The sequence below is a fragment of the Lissotriton vulgaris genome, chromosome 1_1, assembly GCF_964263255.1.
Source record: "Lissotriton vulgaris chromosome 1_1, aLisVul1.2, whole genome shotgun sequence".
In the NCBI taxonomy this organism is placed as follows: Eukaryota; Metazoa; Chordata; class Amphibia; order Caudata; family Salamandridae; genus Lissotriton; species Lissotriton vulgaris.
Window position 1 is genome coordinate 955,580,837 of NC_141685.1, and position 15,419 is coordinate 955,596,255.

The window sequence follows — 15,419 nt, forward strand, 5'->3', positions numbered from 1 at the left end:
AATGTCTCCACCTCTTGGAGGCAATTTTTATTGATGGAATAATAGTCCATCGAATGTCGTTTTCTGAATGTTCTTTTTGTGCAAAATGTTCCACCAGTGGTGCTTTCGCTGTTTTGCATCGGCTCCTGCTACGATGTGGACTGATGCGCAGGCGTAATTTTTTGGGTGGTCTGTCCTACATATATCATATTACAGGGATAGAGGATGGCATATATCACATGACACGTGTTGCAATTTGTAAACATTTTCAGTTCATTCCTGACATCCCCAAACACAAATTCCTTACATTCAATTGCAAATTCGCAAACCACGCAGTTTCCACACTTTGAATGTCCCCTCAGAGGTGCGAGGGACCATAGATTATGCAGGGTAGGGTTGCGCTCTTTTGTGGGTAAGGCTGCACGTACCAAATGATCTTTAATATTCTTGCTTTTTGTGAAAGCAAACAGTGGGAGATCGAGGTTTAGTGTGCCTGCATTCAAGACTGGCCAGTTTCTTCGAATAGTTTTGCGGAAAGCATTGGAGACTGGGGAGAAAGTTGTTACACAGACAAGGCGGTCTGTGTGTGTTTTTTATTTAGGCTTGAGTAGGGCATCACGTGGGCAGTACCATGCCCTCTTCATTGCATTACAGACCAGCCGTCGGGGGTAGCCCCTGAAGGTAAGCTTGGAGCATAGTATTTTGGCTTCAGAGAAATAATCAGTTTTGAGGGCACAGTTTTTCCTGATTCTAAGGAATTGAGAATAGGGGAGACTGTCCCTGAGGGCACGGGGATGGTTGCTGTTATAGCTGAAGAGCGTGTTTCGTTCCGTTGGCTTGCGGAATAATCCAGTTATGAGAGGTCCGTCTACATACTTAATAAGTAAATCGAGGAAGGGGATGGATGTTTTATCATATGTCAAAGTGAATCTCAACCCATCACAATTGTTAACTAACCAATGATGAAATGATTCTAGAGAAGGTAGATCACCCTTCCATATAAGAAAGTATTGTCTATGTAGCGCTTCCATTGGGAAATACCTGCATAGAAGGGATTAGCATCAGTCAAAATATTGTTGCATTCAAGTGAGTCCATATACAGAATAACCAGGTTGGGAGCAAAACTAGCCCCCATTGAGGTACCTCTCACTTGTTGGTAAAATTGTTCTTCGAATAGGAAGAAGTTCCTTGTGAGGCAGACCTCCAACAATTGCAGGATAAAGGTAGTAGAGACTGTGTGTGGTCTAGATCTCTGATTGAGTACACTCTCCATGACTAGCAATGAGTCCTTTTGCAGAATATTGGTGTGCAGGGACTCTACGTCCAATGTACACAAGGTCTCGGTTTCGGGGTCAAAAGGTTGGGTTTCAATCAGGTTAACCATAGACATACTGTCCATAATGTTGCATTTGGTTGAGGGTACAAAGTCTTTAATAAAAATGATTGACATACTGTCCCAATGGTTCCAGGGGTGGAACCACATCCAGGAACAATTGGGTGACCAGGGGGTTTGTGTAGTCTTTTATGGACCTTGGGCAAGGTATATATTACAGGGGTGCATGGTGATTTGGTGTTAAGGTACTCATATTCATGCTTGCTCAAAAAACCTTCCTGTAGGCCTGCGTCTGTGATCTGCCTTATTAGGGACTGTAACTCCTTAGTTGGATTAGTCAGTAGCTTACATTAGTGGTCAGTGTTCGACCATTGAAGGTTAAGTTCTTCTTTATAGTTGTCGAGTTCTTGAAGAACTATTCCCCCACCCTTGTCGGCTGGTTTAATGACCACGTTTGGGTTTTCACGTAATGAGGTGATGGCGGACTTTTCCTCTGTGGAGATGTTATAAGGAATAAAATGGTGTGAGTCAGCCAGACGCGATGCATCTTTAGTACCATCTTTTCGAAAGTTATGATTTCGCTAGGAACCATACTTGCGAATGGTGAAAAGGTAGAAGGTGGTTGTTGGACACCTTGGGTGGGCCTGGGTTCTGTAGAAAGTAAGCGTGTAGCCTAATTTTTCTGAAAAACCCGAATAGTTCTGACTGTAGGTCCAGGAAGTTGGGACCTGGTCACCCAATTGTTTCTGGATGTGGTTCCATCCTGGAACCATTGGGACAGTATGTCAATCATTTTATTAAAGACTTTGTACCCTCAACCAAATGCTACATTAGGGACAGTATGTCTATGGTTAACCTGATTAAAACCCAACCTTTTGACCCCGAAACCGAGACCTTGTGTACATTGGACGTAGAGTCCCTGTACACCAATATTCCGCAAAATGGCTCCTTGCTAGTCATGGAGAGTGTGCTCAATCAGAGACCTACACCACACACAGTCCCTACTACCTTTATCCTGCAATTGTTATAGGTCTGCCTCACAAGGAACTTCTTCCTATTCGAAGAACAATTTTACCAACAAGTGTGAGGTACCTCAATGGGGGCTATTTTTGCTCCCAACCTGGCTATTCTGTATATGGACTCACTTGAATGCAACAATATTTTGACTGATACTAATCCCTTCTATGCAGGTATTTCCCAATGGAAGCACTACATAGACGATATTTTCTTATTTGGAAGGGTGATCTACCTTCTCTGGATTCATTTCGTCATTGGTTAGATAACAATTGTGGTGGGTTGAGATTCACTTTGACGTATGATAAAACATCCATCCCCTTCCTCGATTTACTTATTAAGTATGTAGACGGAACTCTCATAACGGGATTATTCCGCAAGCCAACAGAACGAAAAACGCTCCTCAGCTACAACAGCAACCATCCCCGGCCCTCAGGTGCAGTCTTCCCTATTCTCAATTCCTTAGAATCAGGAGAAACTGTGCCCTCAAAACTGATCATTTCTCTGAAGCCAAAATACTATGCTCCAAGCTTACTTTCAGGGGCTACCCCCGACGGCTGGTCCGTAATGAAATGAAGAGGGCATGTTACTACCCACGTGATGCTCTACTCTAGCCTAAATCAAAAACACACACAGAACGCCTTGCCTATGTAACAACTTTCTCCCCAGTCTCCAATGCTATTCGTAAAATCATTCGAAGAAACTGACCAGTCTTGAATGCAGGCACACTAAACCTCGATCTCCCATTGTTTGCTTTCAGAAAAAGCAAGAATATTAAAGATCATTTGGTACGTGCAGCCTTACCCACAAAAGAGTGCAACCCTACCCTGCATGATCTATGGTCCCTCGCACCTCTGAGGGGACATTCAAAGTGTGGCAACTGCGTGGTTTGCGAATTTGCAATTGAATGTAAGGAATTTGTGTTTGGGGATGTCAGAAATGAACTGAAAATGTTTAAAAATTGCAACACATGTAATCTGATATATGCCATCCTCTGTCCCTGTAATCTGATATATGTGGGATAGACCATCCAGAAAATACGCTTGCGCATCAGTCAACATCGTAGCAGGATCCGATGCAAAACAGTGAATGCACCACTGGTGGAACATTTTGCACAAAAGAACATTCAGAAAACGACATTCGATGGACTATTATTACATCAATAAAATTGCCTCCTAGAGGTGGAGACATTGCCAGAATTCTGAACAAAGAGGAATTAAAATGGATCCTGAAAACTGACAGCTTAAATACAGGATTAAACCGCCTTGAGGACTGGACAGCTTTAATCTAATGTACATTTTGCACTATTGTGAATTAACATCCTCATTAGTGTTTTGGTTGAAGGCCGATCATTCTCTACTGTTATATTGCTGAATGACCATTTTTAGGTCGAGCTGACGTAGCATTCATGCGAAAGCATGAATGCTGTCATCAAGACAACTAATGTTATCCGTATTTAGGAAAGTGGACAGCAGAGTGTCACGCGCTTTCCCAGTGTCGGATTTCACCGCGGGAGCGCGCCTCTCAGACGTGCTTGCGCAGAGTAACTCACAGCCCCTGCTCACACAGACACAGCCAGCCCCCACCCCTCTGCATGCACGCACACACACAGGCGCGCGCATGCACACGCAGGCACACAGCCCCCTCTCACACAGACACAGCCAGCCCCCACCCCTCTGCATGCACACACACACACACACAGGCGCGCGCATGCACACGCAGGCACACAGCACACATACAGGCACACAGCCCCCCCCTCCCTCCCCTCCCCTCCCTTTAACTCACCGGAGTCGGACTCGGGCTCGCACCATCTGTTAAGGGAGCCCCGCAGAGCACTCGAGCTCCTCTGACACTCTATCAAAAAGCGGAGCTCTCCCCATAGGAATGGGGGCCTCGCAGTCTCCCCGCTGGTCTTCACCCGGGCCCCCTCCTGGGACTCGGGACTTCATGCGGCACTTCTCTTCTCCGGGCTCGCGCTCCGACCTGAAAACGAAACTGAAGAGTGGTGCATGCGCAGGCAGCCCCCGCCCTCCCACTCCTCACAGGCCGGCGAAAAGCTGATGGTAGCGGAGGACTGGTTTAGTTTTGTATAGCGCAAACTCGACCCGAAGGTATCAGGGCGCATTCTGAGCACCAGTTGCATTATAGACTGACGCATTCTTTTTTAGGCACGGGGAGACTGAGTGATTTGGCCAGAGTCACCAGCTTCAAGGTCGGCCTTGGAACAGAAGGATGCAGAAACTTCCGCTATAACATACTACTGTGCCCAGCCCTCCCCATTCTACCCTCCAGGGAGCCCAAGAGACAGCGCTACCTACAGTTGTCATTCACTTCCAGGGTCGTGCTCCTGTGGCATGTTGTACTCCCGGAACGCCGTACCCCTGCATGCTACATGAGCTCGCATGCACAGTTCCAGCCACGCGAGCTGCCGCTGCCCCTGTCTTGCCCCAGCGCTGCTTTGGTCAAACGCCTTCAACACAACAGACGGCCTTTGTCGTCTCCGACCACCCACAGCACAGCGAGTTAAACACCGTCATGCCACAGATCAGGACTCAGCGTCTCAAAGAGACTGCACAAGGAGTTTGCATTTAGTGTACTGGGGTGTAACTGTGATTTAGTGGTTACATCGTTGATTGTGGAACTCGAGGCCTGGGGCTGTAACCCTGGGATACCCCCTGACTCAAACATTATAGTCACGGGACTCGCACTTCTCTCCGTGAAGGCAAGGTCCATTCCGTGCGAACCTGGGGGCGCTCAGTGATACGCGCGCACCACGACAGTCGCTATGACCTCTAGGTGGGTCACTAAGCCTCTGACTTTGTACCACACACTTTACCAGCAAGAGGTCTCAAGGCGCTGCTTCTCATAACCCTTGGCTTCATTAGGCGCTGCAGCACGTGGCACCTGCCTTCATTAATGGAACCAAGAACAGGGTACTTAAGAAATACACTCAGCCCTGTCTCTCCTGTCTTTGCATTTCCCTGTCGTGTTGCAATTATAACGGGAGAGAGGGGAGGGTGTATGCATGCCTGTCACAGGATGTACCACTTCCATACATTTCACGGGGCAGCGTGAGATCTTCCGACCGACATATCTGTGCATCCGATTCACGCTCTGCACCGAGCATCTAACTATAGGGTGGAGGAGACAGAAGAAAGGTGCTATTATGGGGCATAACACTGGATGTAGCCTGCATGATGTACGTTTGCACCCCAGCGGGGTCAACTCAGTCTTTCATCATTCCAGGGTCGTACAAAAAGAATGCCATTGAGGTTGGTTTTATCAACATATCCTATGGATAGCAAGGTAAAGCTCCAAAACGGTGTCAGTAGGTGCAACTTAAAATGAATATATTGTATTCCCCCCCTGAACCAGCCTGCCAGCGGTATGGAGCGCTTAAAGGATTACCAATAAAAAACAGTGACCAGCACTTTCTGGTTTGCATCTGCCACCCCATGCTTCCTTTGTGCACCCTGGATAATCTTGTCTTCGCATTCACTGCCCTGCTCTGGGCTGTCGGACCCCCATTGCCTACTGTGTTCAGGGCTGGTGATTGCTGCCTTTGTGAGCTGGCGAGTGAGGCTGTAGGGCCATGCTTGCTGAAGCGTTGGTATCTGTTTTGCATTATGGGAGGCGCTGTGTCACATTTGCGAAAGTTATAACTATTGGCATTGTAAATGACAAAGCTATTAATTTCGCTATTTTCAAAACCAACACATAAATAAAAACTTTGCCATTTACAATACCAATAGCTCAAACTTTCCTAATGCGAGACCTATTGCATTGCAAATGCTTGTTAAACTGTATTTCTAGTTCCTATCAACTTGTACTCTATAAATTACTGTTCATAATGCCACTCAGTCTCACACTCTGCTTTCAACATCACCTAATATGGCCCCCTGTTAGACCTGTCAGCCCTAGGGTGGTCTTTCCCTATTTTTTTCGCTCTTGCCTCATTTTTTCCCACCTTCTTTTTGTTGACCATAGGTCTCCGGGCACCTTCCCATTGCTAATCAATGCTAAGGTGCAGGTGCTCTCTTCCCCCAATATGGCTGCCACTGACCCCTGCTACTTCAGCGTGGTCTTTTTAGACTCACTCTAGTAGCCAGGAGCTGGCTGGAACCCCTAAACAATGTTGCAACACCAGCCTGACTTCCCTGCCCATAGCTAGAGTGAGGACGCTCCTGGAACCTTCCGGAATAGGGGAGTGGTCACCAACTGCCATCTTAGAGAGTGGTCACCTGACCTGGGACTATAAAAGAAAAGGGAGGGAAACTTTCCAGTCAGTTGGGGCATCACTGACCTGGGGGACCCTACGCAGGAGACTTAGGCGGTAGGGCCTATTCAGGAACCTATACCACTGGGGGTGACAGGGTTTAGGCACTGCCCACCAAGCTGTGTGAGGAACACTGAACTAGCCCACTGATCTGGCCCGGCGGGAGGGGAACCCTTGGACCACCTGAAGTGACCTGCTGACGAGCCATCAACTCAAATCCCCCCGCCCCTCCTCAAGAAACTAAGAATCTACTTCACAAGGGCACAGGAACAAACAAGCGCCGAGAAGACCCCCTTTCTGTGCCCCCAAGGCCTACTGGGGATCAACCAGGTACTCGGCTGTGCCACCTCTACGCCCCCCTGCCTTCACCTGGGCCCCTGCGCTGTCCTGCCTAACTCCCCCTGACTGAACTACCTATCCTGCTGGGACTGCTACATTGCCCGCCTTGTCTACTCAGCGCTCTCCTACTGTGCCCTGAGAAGCGCTGCAATCTGTGCCAGAACTGGTGTCATTGCCCCCGAAGCGCCGCAAAGTTTAAGGGCGCTATTCCTGCCTTGCTAGTGCGCGACTCCCTGAAGCGCTGTTGCCGATTGAGCGCTGTGACCCCTGAGGCGCTAGAGGTGCCAAGCGCCATCTTGCTTATCGCGCTGTGCCCTGAGAGAGGGAGTGCTGAACTGCCCCTGAAGAGCCGGGGCGGAGAAGCGCGGTTGCTAGGCTGCACTCACCGCTGCGGCCTGAGCGCCGCTCGTGGGAGACCTCCGCTGCCTGTGGTGGCCCTGAAGTATTCCTGCCTTGTCCGGGATCTCCCTCGCGCGGCCCCCAGAGTCTGAGGAGGGCCGCTGCGGGATTGCGGGGAGGCTGCGCAAGGCCTTCGAGGCCAAGAATACCGTCATCACGTGACGGGGGCGCCAGCCGCGTCATCGGCCGCGCCCCCGTCATTGAGACCTACTAGTGGAAGGGAGGTGAACCCGCCCGAGGGCCGCGCTGTCATTGGCGGCCGTGGCGTGCCTTCCCCAATCGCCGCATTCTGATTGGTCCTGGGCCTGGGGAAGCCTCTGGAGGCCCGGGACCATGAGAAGAGCCAGCGTGGACGCCCCGGAGGAGCCCGAGTGACCCCACCTGCCCGCACAGGCCCCTGGAGGGCCGGAAATTGATTGGAAGGCCGCGTGAGGCTTACCAGGAGGGCCCACTCTTCCCCGAGACCTCCTCTCTTCGAGAAACACCGCAAGGGCTCCTCGAGGAGCCGAAGACTTCAGGTAACCCCTGGGGGAGGAGGGCGGCAAGCTCGAGTGGACGCGGGGCTTCCAGGTTGCCAGAAGGAGGCCTGAGATCGCCCATCCCCCGGGAAGACTGTGGTTGGGCCCCGGTCGCCCCAATGAACCCCAAGAGAGCCCTCTGGACATGGGTAAGGCCCTCTAGTGATTGCTGGGCCACTACAGTTAACCCCTGCCTGGGATCAAGTTAAAAGCCAGCTAATGTAGGCCCTGATGCCTGGGTTATTGGTTGCTTGATGAAGTACTTTTGCCTGGTGCATTGTTTATTCCTGTGAAATGGAAATGTCGCTTTCAGGATGAAATGATCCTTTATGCCTAATGTTGATTCTTGATGCCTAGTATCTATGCTCATTTTACCTTAGGCACTGCTTATTCTTGCCTTACTGAAACTCTCCACCTACGGTAAATGAAATGTTTATTCCTGTCTGATGAGTGGGCCATCACTGCTAAATGAAAGGTCCCTATTTGCTCAAGGAGTTGGGTATTCCTATGTAATGAAATGTTTATCCCTGATCCATGAAATGTTTATTGCTGAGCAATGCAGCGTTTGATTTCCTTGAATGAAATGGTTGCTTTATATGAGGAAATGTTTATTTCTGAATAGGAAGATGCTAATTAATTGCCTACAGTGACATAATGAAATTTTCCCGCTGAGGACAGGTGCTAATGAGTTAATGCATTGAGTAATTGCATACCCTGTATTTTATTCCAGATAAAAGCACATTGTTTTAAAACAAAACTCACTGGTGTGGTCTCCGTCACTGCGTGCATTTATTCTCTCAGTGGATGCGTGTGCTGTGTAGTCACTTAACACCTAAGCTTTCGGGTGCCTACCTGCTCGGGCCAAGCCACCCCCCCCCCCGGGGAACTGGTGACCCCAGTTCCTACACCCCCACTCCGAGTTAGTAGCAGTCCTTCCTTTGTTATGATGACCATGTCCCTTGCTGCACCCTATCACGAGCACCTGACTTAACGGGCCAATGAGATTACACGCCCCACCGCTTAAGAACCACTTCCTGGTTCTCCCTGTGTTCACTCCAGATCCCGCCATTGTGCCGCGAGTGACTCCTATAGACTGGTAAGAACTAATTCTACTATGTGCACTCCCTTATTCGCTAGTCTCCTAATCCATTTTTAAATTAAATTCTCCGCTCTTCCCCAGGCCATCGCGCCGATTCATCCTCCTCCGGGTATTACGACGTTACTCACATCGAACCGGTGAGTTTTTAACCATGCTTGACTCAATTTAATTCAAGGCCCCTCAATGGCATACTAACGATAAGCTCCTCCCTGCCCATAGAGGTAGATACATGCTACTGATTCCTTAATTCCCCCCCCAGCAATTATTTACCGGACGTCTCAGCAACTGACAGTGCGAGCTGAGAATGATTCCGCCATCCCCCTGGTAGGTTGTACTCATACAGCCCATTTCTATGGACTATCGAGACCTGACACACGACAGGGTGCTTACGTTAGTTTCACCATAACCAGCACGAGCCGTTTTTTAAGTGATCGCGAATGCATGCTAAACATATAACATAAGTATGGTTGCCCTAAAACACCGTCAAGTCTCAGGGGTCCTGAACCTGGAACACAGGAAGTCGTCGACTAAGCCAATTAAGGCAGTGCTCCAGGTCTATGAAGCAAAAGCTCTGAGCTCAGCGCTTTACGGCGCTGAGCTGTGGGGCTTTGAAAAATGTACTCCGCTATCTCTTTCTGAAAATAGATTTCTGAGAAATGTTACTGGTCTTCCGCAGAGTACACCCTTGAACCCATTAAGATACGACTTGGGAAGAAGGGCCGTTGCAGATATAGCGAGGTTATGCCCTGTTTTGTACTGGCAAAGAATTTGGCCCACGCTGGAGCTCTCACATTATGCCGAAGGTCTCATGGATGTCATCAAATTGGATGCTTTCCATGAGATTGGCTGGCTAAAAAAACTCTGTGAGACCCTGACAGGAATGGGTATGCGAATGTGCTAGGATGACCCGGTGGTAGCACTGTTTCCATCGAAACAGACATTAAAAGAGATATAGTGGGAACAGGTGGCGTTCCGTATTTGGAGTGACGTAGATTCCTCTGGAATGACGGGGCGTTTTTTAGAGGCAAAAGTTATTCCCAAATTAGAACCATACTGGGATTCCATCACTAAACCTGGAGACCGGAAGCTTTTCTTCCAGCTTAGAGCTGGATCATTGCCACTTAAATCTCTTACTGGAAGGTGGGCTGGGGCAAGTGGGGACATTTGCCCGGCTTGCCAGAGACATCCGGAAACAATTGCCCATTTTTTGTTCACTTGCCCTGTCTATGAAGTTCCCAGACGAGTTTGGCTAACCCCAATGTGTAGAACTATGGGTACAAAAAGTAGTGCAGTAGCACTAAGAATAATATGTACCAGCACTCTGCCATTAATTTTGACGGTGGTAGCCAAATATCTCGGGTGGGCTTGGACTCTAAGGCAGAAGCCCATGTTGTGATCATTCTGTGTCTTTTTTAGGCTGAACATGAAGCTGGAAATGGGCTCTATGGGTGAATTTCACATTTATGCACATTATTTGTACTGTGATAGATTTTACATTTTTATTGTGTTCAAGGTTTTACCATGATTTTTTAGAATGTATATATTAATCAGTTTTAACATTTAATAATGTGAAGTGCAGGAGGTAATTGTTTTTTTCCCTGTGTGCTTTTATGAGTGTAATTCGAATAAAGCTGAAATTGACTTGACTTGCATGCTAAACCGCTCAGTCCCATCAATTAATGCGGGTGCACGCTTCTATCCACACCAGTTGGGCACTAGGGGCCCGATGTAGGTAATTCTAATTTACCACTTCTTAAATACCGAATCATACCGATTCGGTATTTAAGAAGTGGTAAATTAGAGCAGGGGAAATGTAGGTAATTCAGAATTGGTAAATACAGAATCGGTAAGATTCGACATTTACCGATTCTGTAAATACCGAATCGGTATCCCCCATTGATACCTATGGGCCTTGAAGCCCATAGGAATCAATGTGGAATACCGAATCGGTATTTACCGATTCGGTAAATTCCGATTGTTGCAAGGGTGCAGGGGGTGTCACTTTGACACCCTCTGGCACCCAAATTCCGGACTTGTGTGCCATGTGGCACACAGACATGCCCTAAGGCAGAGGTCTTCAAACTTTTTGATGCCGAGACCCCCTTGTAAAACCTTTTTAGGGGTAAGGACCCCCTTCCGACAAAAGTTTCTAGAAACTGGTACTCCTCATTATCATCTTTTGACAACCATAAATGCGCCTGTTAGACCTCATCACATCCATCCATCATTCATCCACCCACACTTTCACACATCCATCCATCCTTTCATCTTTCCATCCATACATCCATCCTTTACCCCTCCACCCTTCCATCCATCCACCCATCATTCATCCACCCACCTTTTCACACATCCATCCATCATTCATCCATTCAACCTTTTATCCATCCATCATTCATCCATGCAGTCTTTTATCCATCCATCCATCCATCCTTTCATCCATCCATCCATCCATCATCCGTCCACCCTTTCACCCATACATCCATCCACCCACCCTTTCATCCATCCACCCACCCATCAGTCATCCCCCCACCTTTTCACACATCCACCCATGCATCATTCATCCATCCATGCATGCAACCTTTTATCCATCCATCCATCCATCCATCCTTCATCTGTCCACTCTTTCATCCTTCCATCCATCCACCCTTTCATCCATCCACCCTTTCATCCATCCATCCATCATCCGTCCACCCTTTCATCCTTACATCCACACATCTATCCTTCATCCATCTATCCTTCATCCATCTATCCTTCACCCATCCACCCTTCACCCATCCACCCTTCACCCATCCACCCTTTCATCCTTACTTCCATACATCCATCCTTCATCCACCCACCCCTTCATCCTTCCATCCATACATCCATCCATCCTTTACCCATCCACCCTTACATCCATCCACCCATCATTCATCCACCCACCTTTTCACACATCCATCTATCCATCATTCATCCATGCAACCTTTTATCCATCCATACATCCATCTACCCTTTCATCCTTCCATCCTTTATCCGTCCATCCTTGCATCCATCCATCCACCCATCAGTCATCCCCCCACCTTTTCACACATCCAACATTCGTATAGGCAACCTTTTATCCATCCATATATCCATCCATCCTTCATCAGTCCACCCTTTCATCATTCCATCCATCCACCCTTTCATCCATTAACCCACCCTTTCATCCATCCATTCATCCTTCATCCGTCCACCCTTACATCTATCCTTCATCCATCTATCCTTCACCCATCCACCCTTTCATCCTTCCATCTATACATCCATCCTTCATCCATCCACCCTTTCATCCATTCATTCACCCATTATTCATCCACCCATCTTTTCACACATCCATCCATCCATCCATCATTCATCCATCCATCCATGCAACCTTTTATTCATCCATACAACCTTGTATCCATCCATACATCCTTCATCCATCTACCCTTTCATCCTTCCATGCATCCACCCTTTCATCCATCCATCCTTTCATGCATCCACCCTTCCTTCCATCCATCCTTCCATCCACCCTTTCATCCATCCATTCATCATTCATCCACCCACATTTTCACACATCCATCTATCCTTCATCCTTACATCCATCCATCCACCAATCATTCATCCACCCACCTTTTCTGTGCCTCTCTCATGTGGGGGGGGGTCAGTATCTCACTGCTCTTCTTCCTTCTTTCCCGATCATGGGAGGGCACCTCTGTGCCTCCCTGCCGGGGGCGGGGGTGGTGTCATGGGACCCACAGCTCCAGGCGCGCAATATGCATTGACCTCAAAGGGCTACACTTCAGCCTGCTCCCCCAGCCCCCCTCCGTCCCCCCCCCCCACTTCTCCTCCTCCCCCAGCTCGAAATGGCTTCAGGGACACACACACACAGTCACACCCTAGTACTTGACAGGTCTTTAGAAGGCCTTTTACTTGTTAATGAGGCGTTGATGTTTTTCACACCTGCGTGCTCTGGCAGAATCTGCGACCCCCTTCCAAGGACTCCACGACCCCCCTGGGGGTCGCGCCCCACAGATTGAAGACCTCTGCCCTAAGGGCATGTCTGTGTGTCACATTGCACAGGTGTGCATGCACAGATGTGCATACACACCTGTATTCGGTATTTTACCACCCAATAGGATTGGGTGGTAAAATACCGATACGGTAAGGCCTGTGGGACTCAGAAGAGTCCCACCTACATCTCAAAGTCACCGAATCAGTAAAAATACCGATTCGGTATTTTTTCCGATTCGGTAAAATAGGGCCCCTACATCAGGAATGTCCATTTACCGGTCGGTAACGGCCGAAATCGGCCGTTACCGGTCGGTAAATGGACACCTACATCGGGCCCTTAATCTCTTTTCTTGCTTTTTGCTATATGTACAACCCTATTCTGCCATCTGACGCTGTATGGTTAATGTTTTAGTCATACCTATTTGGTGTTCATGCTTTAATTTTCCTATTAATCTGCCATCTGACGCTGCATGGTCAATATGTTCTACTCATACCTATGAGGTTGAATCCTATTATTATACCAGTTGACGCTGCATGATAAATATGATGTAGTCACATGCTCTCTTAATACAATTCACTATATGTACGGCTGAACAAAATGTAATTATGTTTTAATTGGTTTTATTATGCTCCATATTATATGAAGAACTGAAGACAGGAAGGCTTCACTGCTCACTTTCCAATAGACACTTCGCTCCTGATAATTTTTGATCCTCCCACCCTAGACACGTTATTTTACTCTCTCCCCTTATCTAGGACCCACATTCCTATACATGACCCTTTACTTTCCCTCAGACACAGCGCACACAACTTGTCAAGCAGTTGAGTCAACTATACACCCCCATACTCCTGCTTCTCTATACTCATAATAAGCCTCCATCATCTAACCTTACCACATCGGATCACTTCCACCCGCACCACGGCTAATGGAATTCGCCTTGAGCCACATGGACCCTTGTCTGGAGCTGCATGCAGGACTGTCACTCCTTAATTGTTCCACCATACTATGCTTACCTTAATGCTTTGTATCTTTTATTTTTCTCATTCCCTTCCTTCCCTAGGCAATTGGGGCTTTCTTACGTATTATGATTCAGAAAAGGGGGTGGTGATGGACAGAGTATCTGAATTAAGCAGAACACTCGTACCCAGTCAACAGATCAGGTCTTGATCCATCGCCGTTTTTTAGCTCACTGCACCATCCCAGCTCAGAACCTGGCTATATGCAAATTAGTCTGTCCCTGGCCCAGTGCATCATGGGAACAGGGCAGACCAAACTACCAAGCCAATTCTTTTACTGGAAAGGAAACAAGCTTCCGGGGACCGGTTTCTGGCATTACAGCCGTCTTCGGCCCGGCTTGCTTAAATCCTGATGGTGCAGTGACTGGGTAGGAGTATTCTGCTTAGTTCAGATACTCTGTCCATCACCACCCCCTTTTCTGAATCAAATTCTTACGTATTAGGCACAATATCAAATGTCCTGATGATGATCCGTAAATTATAAGTTGGATCGAAACGCCGTCAACACTTTAGACACCTGATACAATTGAAACCTTGTGTGTACCTAAATTGTAGAGGTGTATGAAGCGATTTGTTGCCCTTCCTGACACTGCTCATCTGAATAGGCACAACAAACCGTAAATCTTTGCCTAAAGCCCTTTGTATGTCGCTTTCCCTGTTGTAAACCCTTCTCTTGGGTTCAGTTGGGCACAGGCTTCTGGCCCACTTTGTGTATTGATGTGAAAAATTTTCATTTTCATTTCTCCTAAGTAAATATTAGACCTCTGTGCGGCTGGACATGTCATTTCAATATAGCTACAACTGAGTCTATATTTATTGTTTACAAAAATTCCTTTTTCCCGGGACCACTGTTGCTCAAATAATAATAAAAGTTGTGCCATACTTTATTACTCCTTTTTCAATTCCAACTTTCTTGCTCCTAATCCTGGTCAAAAATATAACATTAACAAAGGTGTGAATGGAATTTAAGGTAGAATGAGAAGAATGTTTTGCTGTAGTGGAAGCACCCACTTTTAATTGGTTGATATTCCTGCAATACAAAGAGTTCTCCATGGGTGGGATGGTCTGTGGGGCACTGTTGTTCCCTGTTGCTATTGAAGTGGCTCCATTCTCTTCCCCCACCTTTTTTTGTCCGCAGAACCTGACATTCTTTTCCAATCCTCCTGTTGCTGTCTGGACTCGCTTGGCCGACGCATTAAGCTGGCAATTCAGCACCACCACTAAGCGGGGACTTAATTCTGACCAACTTTCAATGCTAGCTGAGAAACTATGCGGTAAGGTACCTCTCTTTCTGGTGGACATACAACTCTCTTCGTTCTTCTCTCCAGCATCTGTGTTTATCCCATCTGAAATTTCCCATCCCAGTCACTCGGTTCCAGAGATAGACATAACATTGGCATCCTCTTTTTTTCCTTTTTCAGTCTATTCTGTCTCTCCATC

At 47.6% G+C, this 15,419-nt stretch overlaps 1 protein-coding gene across 2 annotated transcripts in view; it reads left to right on the forward strand.

Moving 5' to 3' along the window:
* The window catches only part of STAT2 (signal transducer and activator of transcription 2), a 534,553-nt gene that overhangs the window by 320,687 nt on the left and 198,447 nt on the right, over positions 1-15,419 (forward strand). For both annotated transcript variants that reach the window (XM_086959626.1, XM_086959619.1), the window contains exon 18: positions 15,118-15,253. In XM_086959626.1, the coding sequence (XP_086815752.1) occupies positions 15,118-15,253 (136 nt within the window). The remainder of the gene's footprint in view (positions 1-15,117; positions 15,254-15,419) is intronic.